This window comes from Schistocerca gregaria, chromosome 3 (genome assembly GCF_023897955.1).
Source record: "Schistocerca gregaria isolate iqSchGreg1 chromosome 3, iqSchGreg1.2, whole genome shotgun sequence".
Lineage (NCBI taxonomy): Eukaryota > Metazoa > Arthropoda > Insecta > Orthoptera > Acrididae > Schistocerca > Schistocerca gregaria.
In genome coordinates, this window is record NC_064922.1 from 559,069,320 (window position 1) to 559,088,882 (window position 19,563).

The following is a 19,563-nucleotide window of genomic DNA, read 5'->3' on the forward strand; positions in this document are numbered from 1 at the left end:
TTCACTTGATAGTCCCCGGCCACATATATCAGTTTTGTTTTCATTTGACGTGGGAGTAAACGAAGAGGAACAGCAAAATCACTAAATGTAAACACGGTTCACGTGGAATCTACCCATTATAACTCAGGCTGCTCTGCACATCAGCCTCGGATGTGCGACATTTGCGAACCGGGTCAATACTAAAAAATTCGAATTCTCAAAGTATCTTCATCTTGTAGCGCACATCTTTCGGAAAAGTCTGAAACGTAAAACCTATGTATTCGAGGAAATGTAAGACATATTATTTGGTCTTAAGTATGCCAAAGTGCAGTGCCACACCTCTTCATAAAACATTTTTCTACCGCACGTCCAAACTATATTCAGGAGTGGAAACTGAAATGTCCCGTGGTGCCTCTTCTGCTCCCAGTCGGCCGGTTTGTTGACAGCCTGCCCGTCTTTTTTAATTATTATTATTATTATTATTATTATAATGAAAACTCGCAATTAATAGCGGATGGGATTATTTGTAATCGACAGAATAAGAACTCTTCAGAAAATCTGAACTCTTTATTGCATATTAGTTAATAACTTGCTTGTGTGACATAAAATTAAATGTAGGATATATAAAACCAATACTGACAAGAAATAAACAAGAAATTACACATTTCTTCAAACCTTGGCTCCTAGCAATTTTTCTCTCTAATCTTGCTGCAGCTTCCTTTCTGAGAAAGAATCTATTACCTCATCAAAGCTCGTCAATCGTTTTGCTACATGAAAAATCGAAAAAGCTGTTAATACAAATTATACCCAAGACTGGTGTGGTTTCTCAATCTGATTACGTCTATTCTGTCAAAGTCTGCTAGATAAAACAAAATAGGCCTTTCTAATACGGCAGCAATTTTGTAACACAAATAAAGGAGACTGTTTTGGCACAAATGGCCATTTTTATAACATGACAGAATATAATCCACAAAGTACCAATATCAAATGCCTATTAGGCCTGCTGGAAGCAAAAAGCTGTATGTTAGGAAATAGTTTCACAATTCCATTCATACGCACCAATCAAGCATGAGATTGGAAAGTAGTATTATGAAATTTTTATATAAATTTGGAATCTTCTTATTGTTCCATAATTTGTGTGCTGTCTCCGTTTCTTCTCCTTCCTCATTTTAACAATCAATCTTGCCATCGCCAATACTGTAGCTTTTCCTGCCATTGTCAAAATTTGTTTGTTGATTAACGTCACTAACTCTGCCAGAATCACAGGTTTAGTTATCCCGCGATTCTTTCCGGTTAGGCGTTATTACGTATTCGAGCAACATGTTTTCTGCATTACTTCCAGAATAGAACTTAAGCGGCTGCTGGCCGTGGACTGTACTACTGGTCCTTACTAGTGTAGCGGTCCCATCAAAAATTTTCTGTCATAATTTCATTTTCTTGGATGCACCGAGAACATCATACGTAATCTTCCTCAACTGTTATTCCTGTCGGTCATTTATTTCCATTCTGGTAGTCTGAATCTATGAATTTTGCTAGTAATTATAACAACACTGATCATTCGCAAACTCAATCAACCACATAATCAGACAGCGACTCGCATCCATCCATTCGGCTTTACTCCCTCATCTCGTCTAACCCCATCCCCTTTCTCGATGTGATGAGGATTCTCCTGCCAGAGACATCATGTACACTATTCAAAAGTCAACTTATGATTCATTCAGAAATCAACTTAAAATGTGTTCAAAAACAAACAGGGAAGCTTTTCAAAATCATATGAATAATCGATAGACAAACATGCGCTGGATGCTAGGCGCTTTGTGAAACAAGTTTTTTTCCTCAAGAATATGAATTTGGCGCCCCCTTTTCCTGGTAGCATCTATCTGCTTGCTGTGACTGCTTGCACAGCCAACAGCCACTAGCCAGAAGCGGGAGAATCAACTACTCAAACGTGAATCAATTGCGCATGCACATAGCTGCTAAAACAAACAGAATGTAAACAGTTTCGACTTCATGCTCATTCGAGGCAATTTGTTGTTATGAAGTCTTCTTAAAGCTTTTGACACATTTTCAATTGGCAGACACCTGCATGAGCATTGTGTGTCGTCGTTGCATATGGCGCATTTAAGTTATTTTCGTTTTTTCTCTCGTTTACGTTTTATTGCTGTAGTATTATTCTGAAGTAACGGGATACAGTAATATCCTTTGCTGGAGTACCGGTTCTTACCAGTCAAAATTACATTTTAACTGAAAACTAAAACAATGAAAAATTCCTGAAATTCTAAAAATATCCTGGGTTTTTCCCGGTTTTCTCCTGGATGAAAAAATCCCTGGGTTTTTCCCGGATCTCCCGGATCGTATACACCCTGATTTTTGGAATTTGTATTAAATCTGCATTTTGTCCTCGGGGATTTTATTTTGTAGGGTAAATCTTTTCTCTACATGTTGTGTTAGTTTTAGTTCTCTTTACTGAACCAAAGAAAATTATTTTTAGACCATTCTATCATGTAATTTTGTCAATGGTGGAAAAAAAAGCTTTAAGTATTGCTGTAAATCTGATGATTTCTTGTGTTTATTTCATCAAGAGGCAAAGGAGAGAACTTATCATAGAAATCAATGAAGTGAACTAATACAACACCTCTTTGGTTAGACTGTTTTTCCACTTTTGAAGCAGGGTCGGCAGGGATGAAACTGGCAATGTTTGGATCTTTTGGTTCACTGCACTGCATAGCAGCCTTTGCACGCCTTAAAGCTGAAACAGAAATTTTTTGCACAAACACTCAACTGAACATCAAACCAGATCAACTGAATATTAACAATTCCATAGGTACAAATTTCCAATATTAAATTACATATGGAGAAGTAACATTTGCGATGATCAAGTACATACCAATAAAGAAGCAATGCTGAAATGAAGACACAAAAAACTATTGAATGAAGTCCTGCAGATTTACGAGTACATTTTACACAAAACAATTTGAAAATAAACTACGGAGTTGGCAAAAACAGAAAAAAACACAATACTGAAGCTTTTTATGAAGTAGAGGTCACAGAAGAACAATTGAACCACAAAACCTTGACTACGAAAGTGGACACAGACTGGGTGAGTATGGTGGCCTGATTTCATTCTGCCACCTATTTTGAAATTTTCTCTCTCATTAATATTGTTCCTATATCCATTCATGTGACGGAGGTTTGAAAGATCTGGCAAATTTCCGTGGAAGAATAGAATGTTTTTTGTTGTCCCTTTATGGTTGGTAAGCTTGATTAACCAAAGGAAGTATAAAGAATTTCAACAATGTACAGTTCATTGTTAATAGGCGTATGAATTGGTCAGCGTGTCGCCTGCAATTGAAAATGGGGAAAACCAAGTTTCATCCTTTTACTAAACATCTCCATTTGAAGGGTTCGACAGCCACATAAATCAAAAAAGATTTCGATGAATTTCACACACTCTTCACCATCACTGAAGACCATTTACTTTTGGACTGGTTAATTTGAACGTGGTTGGACAAGCACCAATGATGAAGCATGCTCCGACTGTCCAGCTGAGGTCAGCAGAAAGGAAACCATTGAACAAATCCATGATATGGTAATGCAAGACTGCTGAATAAAAATTTGAGAGATTGGTGAGACTGTAGTCTTCTTAACAGACAGAGCACATAATATCCTGCATGGAGGATTAGCTATGAAGAAGCTGTGTGTGAGGTGGGTGCTGCAATTCTTCACAGTCTACCAACTGCATATCCAAAACAATGTCTGGCGATGTTTAATCACGATCTGCAAGACCTTTTGTTCTTATTTGTGGCTGTTCATTACATGGATCAATCATTACATACCAAAGCCAAATGGCACTCAAAACAACGGACAAAGGCTGGTGAAAGTGCATCAAAGGAGGCGAAGACCATTTATGAGCTGTTAAGGTGATGGCAACTGTTTTTTGGGATTCCCAAGGAATAATCCACATAGATTACTTCGAAAAAGGACAACAATAACTGGGCTCTATTCTAGTTCTTTGTTGAATTGTTTTGAACTTTTATTTGTCTGATATAAGATTAAGAATGGCTTGCAAAAAAGTGCTCTTTCACCAAGATAATGCATCATCCCACACATTAGGGGTACCAACGGTGAAGTAGCATAAATTGTGCTTTTAACTAGTTCCTCATCCACCTTATTCAATCCACGAATTACTTCTTCTTGTTCCCTAACTTGAAACTTTGGTTTGCTGGGAGCAAATTTTCGTCAAATGAGGTGGTGATATTAGCTATCAGATTATCATGCAGAGCTTGACAGAACCTGTTTTTCTAATGGGATGAAAAAGCTGCAGGGTCCCCAAACTAAGTTTATATCCCTACAAGATGACTATGTTGAGGAGTAATGTGAGTTGATTATGAAACATTTGTTCTCCCTTTTTTACCAGACTTCTCAAGCTATCGTTATCTGTTTTGTCAAAGTCACTGGAAGTTACACAGATCTGGTGAGAATCCGTTTGTTATATTACTGTTGTTAATATTTTGTGTGTAGATTACAAACTTACTTCATGGGAGATCCTCAATAATATCTGATACATTTCTGTTTCTCCTTAAATTATGGTCAAACTCAAATTCAAACAATTATTACACTTAGTTACATTTTACTCTCATTTATCACGGTTACAACACATGTCATTTGAAAAATCAACATTCAAAACCATTTTCTGAGGAATTATGTCATCTTCGTTTATACATTGTAGTATCAGTCTACCTGCTTCATGCTGGCAAAACATAATGCATGCAGAACTGGAGGTTGTTATGTCAGTTATGTGTCAAAAAAATAGTGAATCAAGGCACACATGTTTATGACCAGTTTTACATTTTTTGCAAACAGGCAAAGAGTATAGGCCACATCTGACCATGCTTGATTAATAGTCAAGAGAGAGGGGGGATTGAGAGAGAGGGGGGATTGAGAGAGAGAGAGAGAGAGAGAGAGAGAGAGAGAGAGAGAGAGAGAGAGAGAGAGAGAGAGAGAGAGAGAGAGAGAGAGAGAGAGAGAGAGAGAGAGAGGGGGGGGGGGGGGGGGGGGAGATTACAAAACAGGTATCATAGTTGAAATCTTTAACTTTAATTATACTTTCACACCCACATATCCTGATTTCCCCTAAGGCAAATGAAGGTAAAATTAAACACAAGCATAACCAAGGACAGTCTACACTTGCGATTAAAATATTTTGTGTCAGTAAGAGAGAGACCTCTATCTAATTCAGAGGGCAACCAGAAATTTGAGCTTCACACCAATATAGCAAAATCATTCAAACACAACAGAAATGAAACTTCGTACAAAACACACTCAAGAGATCAGCTGCATCATTAATACAGAAAAAAGTATTTTATATGCCAAGTATGGGCAACATTTGGTGACTCATGGGCCTAACGCACATACATACTTAAGCTTGCAGGCTGCCTTGTTACATTACACTACAGTAGCGCTCTTAGTGCATAAAGCCATAATTATTGTGTTTGTGATGCTAACATTGGTGCGGTAATGCACCAATGCGAATGGCATCCCTTTTCTGACACACCACACTAACAAATTATGTCTCAAAACATACATTTTCGAAAGAACATTCATTTTATGTTCATCCCATCTTCAAATGTTTACATTTATTCACCCATCGTGAACAGTCCTTACTTACGATGTTTTGCAATAGTTGTCTTCAAAATTTCTGTTGCAAAATTCTGCAACACCTTTAATAAAGAACAAATGCAAAACATCTGAATACGGGATGCCGGGCGTTTTGAAGTGACATGAAAGGAAAATAAAAGTCTATATAAGCAACTGGTTGTAGCTAATTCATCATAATTTCAATTTCAACAGTTCCTGTGTTCCAATAGGTCCACAATCGACAAGAATTATTTAGTAATGTTACTACAGGAAAGAATAGAAAAACAGAATATAGCATTGAGACAGGGAATCCCAGTCAACAAGCAATTACAGAAACTTCATGATTTTTGGCCAAAGGCAGGTCATTCTGTCACAGGCTGGACCCGGATGTGCGTGGGATCTGCTTCTCTTGTACTAGTCTTATTGTTTTACTTTAATTGAAGAAATCAGAACATATATGACATATTTCAAAATTTTTGTATGTACAGACTGAAGCGGTGAATGAAAATGCAGGAATCGAACTCAGGTCTCCTGGTTACTAGGCAGGTGCGTTAGCCACTAAGCCACCTTGGCAGAGCGGTCCACAGAACTGCACCGATTACTCTGACATACCTCCCTCCTTGATCCAAAGTCTCATTGCCACCTCAGTATACATAAAATTCTGCTAAGATGGCTTAGTAGCTAATGCGGCTACCTAGTAAGTAGGAGACCCAGGTACGATTCCCGACCTTGGTACGAATTTTCACTCACTGCTTTAGTCTATATATATAAAATCATGTCTGTATTGGACCAGTGAAGTCTCTGAAATTGTGTCATTTCATTAATAGTTTTAGATGTCAACGTCAGAAAATTGAATTACTAGGGTATCTACTATACTGGCTACTTCAGCGCATGTATGTTCACTTAACTGCAAACCATCGCTCCCACAGCTTCATTGAGTAAAATAATAATTTTTTTCTTCTGCGTGCAAAGAAACCATGAAAAGGGACAGGAGGACAAGAGAAGAAAACACACACACACACACACACACACACACACACACACACACACACAATAGCAGTAGCATTTGAAAATAGGACTAAATTCCTGACTCACATAATAATAATAATAATAATAATAATAATAATAATAATAATAAAGAAACAAACAACCTTAATGAATGCAATACTGAGAAATGTTTCATTATATCAACAAATACCATACCCTTGCATTTATTATTATAGCTGGTGGTAAAGCTACTGGGTTGTGTAGTTATAGTCTGTGGAAACTTAGCATGTAAGCATTATTTTCATAATTTGTCCCTGAACAACAATACTTATAAATTGACCAAGTGTACATTATGTTTAGCAACATTCATAAAGAAAGTATGAAAATTGTGCCTATAATTCGTTTATTGATGTAAAAACATGTAACTATCAAAATACTATTCTCTGAATGTTCGATTTGCATAAAATATAGCCACTAAAAGTCTGAAATAGGAACAGTCATGAGGTTAGCTGCTATCATGTTTAGAGACTAGTAATAACAGATACCAGCACAAAATTATTCATCCTATAACATTAAAAAAAGGGGAGGTAAGCAATCACCAGGTGATGCTTCACACATTTTCAAACCTGCAATGTGGTCTCGAACAGATGACTTTGAAGCTACTGGTTTTGTTTTAGATATTTTGGTTACACCTTTTTTCTTCTTCAGTGGAGATGAGTGTTGTTTTTTGGGTTCTGTCCAGTTATTGTCTTTCAGGACATCCAGCTCTTCAAATTTGGAAATTACATTTTGAACCTGTTGAGAAGAATGGGAATACTTACAAGAAATATTAGATCTAAAATTGTAATACAAGATACATCTCAAAAGTAAACAACATGACACACTAAAGTTCCATATTCATTTTTATTTTCACGTTACACTAAATATTATTGCTGATACTTAATGCACTATATATAAATTACTTTATGTGGACAACTGTTTGCATCTGAACATATCACATCCGTAGTTTTCAGTATGAATTTGAGCTGTACAATTTGTATAAGATAATAGGGATTTTTGTAACTAATTACCATGAGTGTAGTCAAGTGAAGCCATAATTTAAATGTTCAAAATTAACATACAGTAAAGTCAACTCTAAAAATACTCACCGTAATATTTGGCACCGAGTCTATTACACGTAACCAATCATAACAATTAAGTTTGTTTCCAGCTGAGAGTTACGTCCTGCTTAAATAATTTTATACGTAATTCGTAATTTTACATTAATTAAAATGATGTGTCTAATAATGCCTAAGCCTGCTGACATTGTTATAATGTTATATATGAGACTGCAGCTATGTTGGCGTGGCAGTTACTTTTTGGAAGATTGTGAATGGTAGTTTTATTATGTTAGTAGTTTATGTACTGAGGTTTTCACAACTAGTTTTAATGTTTCCAAATGGAGTACAAGGTTATGTTGAGGAGCAGCTCAAGTGTGAATTGAATACAATGAATGAGTAATATATTTAATGGGGTTTCACTTATTTTAAAAATTACCATCCACGAACTGCGAGTTACATACCGGCATATTCTTACAGCAAGAACTATGGCTATTTACTTCAGACACAAATACTATGCTAAGGTGGATACACAAACTACCGCCGGATCATCTAAGTTAAGCACCACTGAGCATGGCCAGTACTTAGATGGGTTACTGTCCAGGTATGCCTTGCACTGTTCACATTTTCCTCTTTGCCTTTATGGTAGAGGGGACAGGAGGGGTGGTGGTGTGAAGTCCCTGATCACCTGTTTTTGCACCAAATGTCTTTGATACCATTTCAAACCCCTCTGCAGTGTCTCATGAAGCGAGGGTCTGCGACACTGTTGATAGTTCTCTGTCCATCAGATGGGGACATTAAACAGTCATCTACATTGGGAGATACATTTACACAGCTCTCATACTTTGTACAGAAAGGATGCCTATGAGTGCAAAAGATAGAGAAAACCTTTCCAATTAGGTGGCTGCAGCTGCTCTTTGGGGATTTCCAGCCATTCAAGACATACGACTTTGCTTTTTTACTTCAATCAGAGATGTAGGACAACAATGATAGACAACAGATTACACTATGTAAGTACAAATAATCAATGCAACATTAACCGATCCAATAATTATTAACGCAAACTGTAAATATGTTTCGTTTACAGCCTGAAGAACATGCAATCACTAAACTGGAAAGTCTGAATTTTATAAGTTTATTCTCACAGCATGTTTAAGAATGGGGAATGTTACAATGTTCAGTATTCAAATGACTACATTTGCTTTGTAGTACTTTTACACTGAGTTACTGGCTAATTCCACTGATTACAGCATGTATGTTAGAACTTTGAAGATGGCTACAATGCTGAAAGATAGCACATTTGAAGAAAAATTAGATGTAGCACATCTTGTGTAATGAAGGGAGAATACTTATGAATCACAGTGTCTTTTTGATATGTCGAAGAACATGAAACTAATTTGCTGAAAGCAAGGGAAGACATTAAAAACCATATGTAAGGAGTAGCCGTCCAAACATTTTCATGCAACAGGCACTGAAAAGTTAAGTCAATGGGGTGAGTTTTTTACTATACAAAGTGGCAAGGGATGAAAAAGGAGCAAATATATAAATAAATTTACAATACTTATTTAGCCATAAGCAGTTCATTTGTTTGCATCTCTATTATCATGCCTCCAAGTGATGTGCATACAAATTAACAAGAGATGATACATTTAAAAACAGGATGAACCCCTCCCACAAAAATCTTTAAAAATGATGTTGTTGATGTTGTTGTTGTTGTCTTTAGTCCTGAGACTGGTTTGATGCAGCTCTCCATGCTATTCTATCCTGTGCAAGCTTCTTCTAGTCCCAGTACCTACTACAACCTACATCCTTCTGAATCTGCTTAGTGTATTCATCTCTTGGTCTCCCTCTACGATTTTTACCCTCCACGCTGCCCTCCAATACTAAATTAGTGATCCCTTCATGCCTCAGAACATGTCCTACCAACTGATCCCTTCTTCTAGTCAAGTTGTGCCACAAGCCTCTCTTCTCCCCAATCCTATTCAACACCCCCTCATTAGGTATGTGATCTACCCATCTAATCTTCAGCATTCTTCTGTAGCACCACATTTCGAAAGCTTCTATTCTCTTCTTGTCTAAACTATTTATCGTCCATGTTTCACTTCCATACACTCCATACAAATACTTTCAATAATGACTTCCTATCTCTACTCGATGTTAACAAATTTCTCTTCTTCAGAAACGCTTTCCTTGCCATTGGCATTGCCATTGCCATTCTATATTTTATATCCTCTCTACTTCGACCATCATCAGTTATTTTGCTCCCCAAATAGCAAAACTCCTTTACTACCTTAAGTGCCTCATTTCCTAATCTAATTCCCTCGGCATCACGTGACTTAATTTGACTACATTCCATTATCCTCGTTTTGCTTTTGTTGATGTTCATCTTGTACTGTCTATTCCGTTCAACTGCTCTTCCAAGTCCTTTGCTGTCTCTGACAGAATTACAATGTCATCGGCAAACCTCAAAGTTTTTATTTCTTCTCCATGGATTTTAATACCTGCTCCGAATTTTTCTTTTATTTCGTTTACTGCTTGCTCAATATACAGATTGATTAACATCGAGGAGAGGCTACAACCCTGTCTCACTCCCTTCCCAACCACTGCTTCCCTTTCATGCCCCTCAGCCCTTTTAACTGCCATTTGGTTTCCATACAAATTGTAAATAGCCTTTTGCTCCCTATATTTTACCCCTGCCACCTTCAGAATTTGAAAGAGAGTATTCCAGTCAACATTGTCAAAAGCTTTCTCTAAGTCTACTAAATTCTAGAAATGTAGGTTTGCCTTCCTTACTCTAGCTTCTAAGATAAGCCGTAGGGTCAGTATTGCCTCACATGTTCCAATGTTTCTACGGAATCCAAACTGATCTTCCCAAGGTCGGCTCCTACTAGTTTTTCCATTCGTCTGTAAAGAATTCGTGTTAGTATTTTGCAGCCGTGACTTATTAAACTGATAGTTCGGTAATTTTCACATCTGTCTTTCTTTGGGATTGGAATTATTTCTTGAAGTTTGTGGGTATTTCGCCTGTCTCATACATCTTGCTCACCAGATGGTAGAGTTTTGTCAGGACTGGCTCTCCCAAGGCAGTCTGTAGTTCTATTGGAAATGTGTCTACTCCCGGGGCCTTGTTTCGACTTAGGTCTTTCAGTGCTCTGTCAAACTCTTCATGCAGTATCATATCTCCCATCTCATCTTCATCTACATCCTCTTCTATTTCCATAATATTGTCCTCAAGTACATTGCCCTTATATAGACACTCTATATACTCCTTCCACCTTTCTGGTTTCCCTTCTTTGCTTGGAACGGGGTTTCAGCCTGAGTTCTTGATATTCATACAAGTGGTTCTCTTTTCTCCAAAGGTCTCTTTAATTTTCCTGTAGGCAGTATCTATCTTGCCCCTAGTGAGATAAGCCTCTACATCCTTACATTTATCCTCTAGCCATCCCTGCTTAGCCATTTTGCACTTCCTGTCAATCTCATTTTTAAGATGTTTGTATTCCTTTTTGCCTGCTTCATTTACTGCATATTTATATTTTCTCCTTTCATCAATTAAATTCAATATCTCTTCTGTTACGCAAGGATTTCTATTAGCCCTCATCTTTTTACCTACTCGACCCTCTGCTACCTTCACTATTTCATCTCTCAAAGCTACCCATTCTTCTTCTACTGTATTTCTTTCCCCCATTCTTGTCAATCGTTCCCCAATGCTTTCCCTGAAGCTCTCTACAACCTCTGGTTCTTTCAGCTTATCCAGGTCCCATCTCCTCAAATCCCACCTTTTTGCAGTTTCTTCCATTTTAATCTACAGTTCACAACCAATAGACTGTGGTCAGAGTCCACATCTGTCCCTGGAAATGTCTTACAATTTAAAACCTGGTTCCTAAATCTCTGTCTTACCATTATATAATCTATCTGATACCTTCTAGCATCTCCAGGCTTCTTCCATGTATACAACCCCCTTTCATGATTCTGAAACAAAGTGTTAGCTATGATTCAATTGTGCTCTGTGCAAAATTCTACTAGGCGGCTTCCTCTTTCATTTCTCTCCCCCAATCATACTCACCTACTACGTTTCCTTCTCTCCCTTTTCCTACTATCGAATTCCAGTCACCCATGACTTAAATTTTCGTCTCCCTTCAGTATCTGAATAATTTCTTTTATTTCATCATACATTTCTTCAATTTCTTCGTCATCTGCAGAGCTAGTTGGCATATAAACTTGTACTACTGTAGTAGGCGTGGGCTTTGTGTCTATATTGGCCACAATAATGCGTTCACTATGCTGTTTTTAGTAGCTTACCCGCATTCCTATTTTTCTTTTTTTTGTTCATTATTAAACCTGCTCCTGCATTACCCCTGTTTGACTTTGTATTTATAACCCTGTATTCGCCTGACCAAAAGTCTTGTTCCTCTTGCCACCGAACTTCACTAATCCCCACTATCTCTAACTTTAACCTACGCATTTCCCTTTCCAAATTTTCTAACCTACTTGCCCAATTAAGGGATCTGACATTCCACGCTCCGATCCGTAGAACGCCAGTTTTCTTTCTCCAGATAATGACATTCTCCTGCGTAGTCCCCGCCCGGAGATCCGAATGGGGGACTATTTTATCTCCGGAATATTTTACCCAAGAGTACGCTATCATCATTTGACCATACAGTAAAGCTGCATGCAATCGAGAAAAATTATGGCTGTAGTTTCCCCTTGCTTTCACCTGTTTGCAGTACCAGCGCAGCGTGGCCATTTTGGTTAGTGTTACAAGGCCAGATCCGTCAATCATCCTGACTGTTGCCCCTGCAACTATTGAAAAGGCTGCTGCCCCTCTTCAGGAACCACGTGTTTGTCTGGCTTCTCAACAGATACCCCTCCGTTGTGGTTGGACTTATGGTACGGCTATCTGTATCGCTGAGGCACGCAAGCCTCCCCACCAACGGCAAGGTCCATGGTTCATTTGGAGGGGGGGGATATTGTTAAGTGAAGAAAAAAGAAGTAACCTGACTGAGCTTAACCATTTTGGTGACTCGCTTCCTTCAGCGATACTCTACTTATGACCACTTCTAGCTGGAAAATCGGGAACTTTACATAAACTACAAGCTTAGAATCAAAACAACCATGTTTTACTACACAATATTATTGGCTCTTTTATTCCGACAACCTGAAACACCTCACCATGAAATCTAAATTGTTGCAACTTTGCACTGACTTACACAAAGTACTGCTAGAGGGAAGAGACTGACAGAAAAAATTATATGACAGAGGTTTCAATTACAAATGGTTGGGTTTCTAATTGGACATTTGCATGTTGACACACCAATCCAATTTTGATGTAATCCCAAAATTGTCAGAATTTCATGTGAATCCCATCCTTGCAATATATCCACCAGGAGAACTCCAATTGCTTTCACATTTTTACTATCCCTTCAAGTTGTATTTCCTTAATTCTTTCATTCATCCTAAATTACTGCACTTTTCATACTTTAAGCACGCTGAAGTAATTTTCAGCTATTCCTTCCCTTTCCTGCAGCTGAGATGTTATGAGGCAACCTACATATTCCCACATTTAAGCAATACACAATGGCAAAGAAGTGAAAATAAGCCCCCTAAGTTTCTGAACTTAATGCTGGCTGTAATTTCATAGGCAAGCAGGTAAAGAAAGTAGTTAAATGTTCTAAACAGACCTGAAGAAAGTTTAAAAATAATTGAACAATGTTATGAAAAGGATAGTTGCTACTCACCAAATAGTGGAGATGCGGAGTTGCAGACAGGCGCAACAAACTGACTGCCACAAAATAAGCTTTCGGTCAACAAAGCCACTGTCAAAAAGTCGCAAGACTGCCGTCTCTGCCAGCTGAAAGCACACCTATCCTTTTCATAATATTGTTACATTCCATCCTGGAATTTCCATTGTTTAATTGAATGATGTGTACTTCAAGAATGTGTGGGCATTAATATGAACAGTGAATCATCTGATACATATTTCAAGTGTGTTTGCACTGTCCGAGTTAAAAACAAAGGACACATATACATATTCCTAGCAGTTTACAGTTAATTATTGTAATTAACTGTTATATTGTGTGCTTAAAGAACTGTATTTTCACACAACGTTTGGTGACACAGTTGCCGAATCACGAACCGAATGGCCACATTGTATGCTGGAAAAATTGAGTTGCATGCCAGAATGACAAAATGCACTCTATGAATGTTTTTGCATCAACCATCTCATGTAGAATTACTAGTGACCAACTGTGTCGCATAATCAACATCTGCCATAACAAACATACAGAGTCCTATAAGCTCTGACTTTTCAGTGGGAAACTGGATGTTTAGTCCGATTGGAGTAAAAAACCAGCTCTGCTTGTCATATAATCCAGAACTGTGGTTTGCGCAACTCGAGAGCCAATCTGTCTATGCCCACATCAAAATGGATAAAACTAAATACAGTTATGTGGTGGCTAGACATAATGAGCAAATGGCTACAGAAATATAAGACATCCTAGCTTTACCATCAAGTGTTGAATAACAAACTACTCTCAAGCACGCACTTGTCGCAGTCAGAAGTTGAGCGAGTTGAAAAATTGTTCCGCACTGAAGAACTTTGTGCCATTGTGAGCACCTGAACTCCTTTGTTGTTTTTGGAAACTGGCAGGCAACGCAAATTACAACAATTTTCTGCAGAATATATGGCTGTTTCACATACCTGCGGATGCACAGAAAATACTCACAGTTTGCAATGGTGACATAGGTTTCTCGATCAAAATGATGACCTAATAGTTGAGACGTATCCATCGATTGACATCGCAACTGCCTTCACCAGAGCAGACTTATCTGGAAGCACTATAAGCATAGTAGCTGAACACTCTAACGAAGTTACAGCTATACAAATATGGCACTCCACACATGGACTGACAACAATCCTCTTGTAGCAGAAACAGGTATTTGCCCACCAGGGAGAACATATACTCGTTTCATAAAAAAATTTAGAGCTGTTATTGTAGAGACTACATGTTAGCTCATCCTCTTCCTTAAACACATCTCAGTTACGGTAGACTGTGCCACCAATTACAATTGGAGCCATTTTACAGCAACATGTACAGCACAACTAGCAACCACTAGCTTTTTCAGCAAGAAATTATCACCTTTGCCAGTAAATAGGTGAACATACAAATGTGAGCTCCATGGAATATATGCCTCAATCAACAAGTTTAGGCATGTGCTTGAAGGCAGATATTTTGTGATTCTCAAGACCATAAGCCATTTGTATTCACTTTTTGTCAGAAGCCAGACAAGGCATCATTGCACCAGTTATAGCATCTGAACTTTACTGCACAATTTACTATGGTTATTCATCATGTTATTAATGGGCAGAATAGTCTGGCAGATGAGCTACCTCACATTGACACTGTCATGAAGGTATTTTGAATTCACAACAGTTGCCAATGCCCAAGAGGGAGGCAGCAAGCTGAAGGTATGCCAGACTTACTGCTCCAACACCTCTGAATACCGAGCTCAAACACAGCTCTATACTGTAACTTATCAACACCACAAACATGATCATTATGGCACATTTTCACAAACAAGCAATTTCATCTCTTCACTGTCTCCCTCAGATGGAAGTACGGGCTGCTGTGCAACTGATGCTGAATGTATTTCTTTGGCCAAACATTGAAGATTGTACGGCATTTGTTCAGCAGTGCAATGCTTGAGAGCACAACAAATTAACTTAGCGTGTAACAGCTCCACTTAGTACTATCACCCCTATCACCCTACTGAGTTGGTGCTTCGATTATGACCACAAAGAAATCATTTGACCTTTGTCACCTTCAGAAGGGTACCAATAATGCCTGACAGTGACTGACATTCTCTCTCGTTGACCTGAAATCCATCCTATGGAAGACACAATGACTGCTAATGTAATAACGACCTTATTCCTCGAGTGAATCCCGTACTTCATATTTCCTGTCCATGTCACTTCTAAACAGGACCAGCAATTTGAGTTGCGTATTTAAAGTACTCTCAGTGCTGCTCAGTGTGAGCCATATTTGGACCTTGCGTATCACTTCACCATGAACTGTCTCATCAAATGGCTTCATCAGCAATTTAAGGCCTCGCTCATATTCCATGCGACAAAGCATTGGACTGACAGCCTACCTATTGTTCTATCAGGACTTCTTCAAAGAAGATCTCAGTGCACCAACGGCTCGATTAGTGTATGATCAGACACTTCAACTACTGGAAGAGTTCTTTACAGACTCATCAAAAATTATTATTGGAGCCTTGGACTTTGATCAACATCTTATGCACCACTGAATCTTCTGCCACAATATCCATCAACAGACTCACACCAGCCTTCACACCAGTTAACACTGAGATGTCACCAACAAGTAATTCTGTGAGGACACTGGATACATGTTATCTTCCACTGCTGTTGCCTGAAAGTGAACAAGTAATAACTTGTTTTGAATGCCACAAACTATTCAACACTGAATATTGTTGACACTTGGAGCAGGTGGATGGGAGTGATGTGGATAGTGAATTGTCTGCTACGTATTTCATGTGCGCAGTGCAAGCTCTCTTAATCTTTGCACTGCCTCAGAGCTACGTACAAAGGATGGATACAGATGCTCTCACCAGTCTTGTGATTATGCACTCCATTTAATTGTTATGTTGTGTGTTAAGCTGCATTTTCAGATGACAGATTTAAGAGAGTAATCAGGACTTTTTCCATTATGGAAGACTTACCGCAGCAATCCACCTACAAAGTCGTTAAGAGAGTTGGCATTACAATAATGAAAGGCAAGCCAAAGGTTTTAGTAACTCAATGGTCATATAAAGTCTACTCGCAAAGCTATGGAAATTTTCCTTCATTCCTTTAATTAAAAATATTTTACATTACACTTTTTGCTTCAATAGAAATTACTTTTTCTCACTACATGTCTTCACTCAGTTGGGCCATTATATACTAAACCTGCAGCAACTCTTCATCCAAAAAAATTTCATTCCTTGTTGCCTAGTTATGACTAAGTGAAGATAAAAAAGCATGTAGGAACATAGCCACAGGGACTGTGAATGGACAGATTTTTTAATGTTTCTCCACCTTGAAGCACGTATTATTCCACTTCATTATAACTGATGTTTGTGATGAAATCTTACACAGTTCTCAAGTCAAGTAAATCATCTTTAGCCAATGTTTTGGCTGGCTTCCTACTTGTTCTCCATTGGAACACAACGGAACACATTTCCACTCAACTCCAAAAACACATGTATGTCATTAGCAAACTGTTTAGCCTTCAAACATCAACTTATTGTGTTTTCATTTGGATGGGAAAGACACAGACACAAAGCCATGATTTGTAGTCTATAACAATCTAGCATACACATTGAGACATGCACGTTTAAAATTTTATCAGATCATGAGATGGCACTTTCAAAAAAAAAAAAAAAAATATATATATCACCTCCATCAATTGCAGCAACCATAAAGAGAATGTATTCATTAAATGTGATTCTCCAAAATGGTGTGGAATGCAGAGTTTCTTTAACTGACAGTGTGATTATACTAGTTTTTTGGAACTGTAGCGACAACAGAATGTCTCCACTAGCTGAAATATAGTGACCTAAAACACCCCTTCTCCTCCATGGATGAGAGAATGCAATTCCAATAGGCAGTTTGAGCTTCTGCAGAGTTACCTTCAAGCATTCTGCCACAATGTGCATCGACTCATTTACTGTAGTGTTCACCTTCACAAATGCACAGGCGGACCATGCTGTAGTAACTTATACAACAACAGACTCAGTCAATACCAAAACAGTAATTTGTAGTAGCTGTCAATCAACACACAATGCCCTGCTTTTGGGAGGCCTAACAGTGCTGTTCATGGAACTTTTGTGTTAATACAGTACTGCTTGAATATCCTAGTGAGATCTATAGTCAACTAGATTTTGGGGTGTCTACAGTACTTTAGTTGTTCACCTTGCCGCGTCACATGGAGTCCTTTCCTATGTCTCTGTCATATGGAAAGCACAGACTTTTATCTTGCAGGACTTTAGCTTCAAGTGGTTAACCTAATAATACATGCAGAACACATCCAGAATCTACCTAAATTTCTTTTCTGTCCCAGGAAGCACAAACCTTGAGCTATCAACAACATACAGAAATTATCTGGTGGAATTTGGGACCACGACAATTTTTTGTTATGGAGGAATGTGCTCAGAAGCCATGTCAAGTGGTGGTCCCACATCAGATTTTAAAGTTTAATCAGTAGTTGCCTGCCATTCACGGTGTCATGTGGGTACGTCATGTCAATGAAGGTGACTTTGGAAAAACTGAATCTTATCACCTTATATGACATAAACATACTTGTTTCTATTTCAGCATTCACAGGATTATTCGCCTTCCTTTAGAGCAGTGAGGTACAACTAAGGAAGACAGCCTTCAGTGACAGATTGGTCACAACAATGAATGTAATATGAAAATAGTTTCATATATAAAAAAATTACAAAAAGGAAAAACACTTCACAAACTTCACAGAAGAAAATACAGTTTACCACCATGAAATATACAGACAATACGTCTGACAAAACCGAAAATGTTTCAAAATAATATGGTAAGTAACATTAAAACACCAAAACAATATAAATTACCGACGTAGAACACTCACAAGTTTAATTGTTGACAAATAGCCTGTTGACTTCTGTCTCTTCATAAGTTTATGAAGTTTCATGTCCCAATTGTGATATGAAACACACAGGGCAAACATGTAGATCATTCAAAAGGCCATTTAAAAAATGCTCCCTACTCAAGAACAGTTAAATGTTTTGCATGTAACAGAAATAAGTTGACAGACATTTTAGAAGAAATGGAGATTTACTTTTCAAGAATGAAAAACTGTAACTTTCAGTTTTGTATTTGATTTTTTGTTATTTGTGCCATGGTCATACATGTTACAATATTATTATACAGTTATTGCTTTGCATTTTGTGTTAATAAAATTGTGCATTTCTATAAAGACTGCTTCAAGAATTACAAGTTGCACACTAGCCATATATCATCCAGCAATGAGAATTCAAACAATCGTAAAGACAATCCAGAATCTCAATGAGAGAACTAGTAGTATCAAGATGACGATCCAACAATGGCAGTTCATGGAACAGAAACAGGAAGCATCAAAATAACAACGCAATCTATTAAAACTGCTGCCAAAATGGAGTGCTATATCACTGGATCAAAAATCAAATGTGTTAGTATTCCCCGCATTTGACAAAATAAAGAAACATTGGGGCATGTACTTCTGCTGCCTTTATCAACATTTGGAGGCACACCTGGTAACAGATGACAACCAGGAATGGGAATATTTCCTGTCTCAGGGACTGGCACTAACACATTCAATCTCTTGAAAGAAGGACACCAGCAGTGAAAAATATTCTGAGCTGGTTAAGCAACTATCTGTCCATTTTAAAGCAAAAACACAGGTATTTGTGGCCCTTACAAATTCCTCAGAAAGGAAAACCCTAGACAGACATATTCAGAACAAATGGCTGATTTACGTGGTGCTGCAAAGGATTGCATTTCATATGCAAACATGGTGGTCAAGACACTGCTGATAATGATAGATCAGTCAGAGGTGTTATACTGAATAATCCTTATGATACCATGTGAAATTTGGTTCAGTAATAAAGCAATCCTTCCCTTGATGAAGTTTTAAAGACTGCTGAGTGTATGAAGCTACTCAATGAATCGCAAAAACAAAGTGAAAATACAGAAGAGTCACATGAAGATTTTCAAATTATCAGCCACTACAAACCGGGGACCACATTTAAGGACCTAATTAAAAGAGTGCTAAAAATAAAAGTCTTGCACAAAATG

At 37.9% G+C, this 19,563-nt stretch overlaps 1 protein-coding gene across 2 annotated transcripts in view; it reads right to left on the minus strand.

Moving 5' to 3' along the window:
• LOC126353910 (disks large-associated protein 5-like) overlaps nt 1-19,563 on the minus strand; it is a 185,127-nt gene that overhangs the window by 73,440 nt on the left and 92,124 nt on the right. For both annotated transcript variants that reach the window (XM_050003140.1, XM_050003142.1), the window contains exons 6-7: nt 7,230-7,398; nt 2,615-2,728 (exon numbers count right to left, since the gene is read on the minus strand). In XM_050003140.1, the coding sequence (XP_049859097.1) occupies nt 2,615-2,728; nt 7,230-7,398 (283 nt within the window). The remainder of the gene's footprint in view (nt 1-2,614; nt 2,729-7,229; nt 7,399-19,563) is intronic.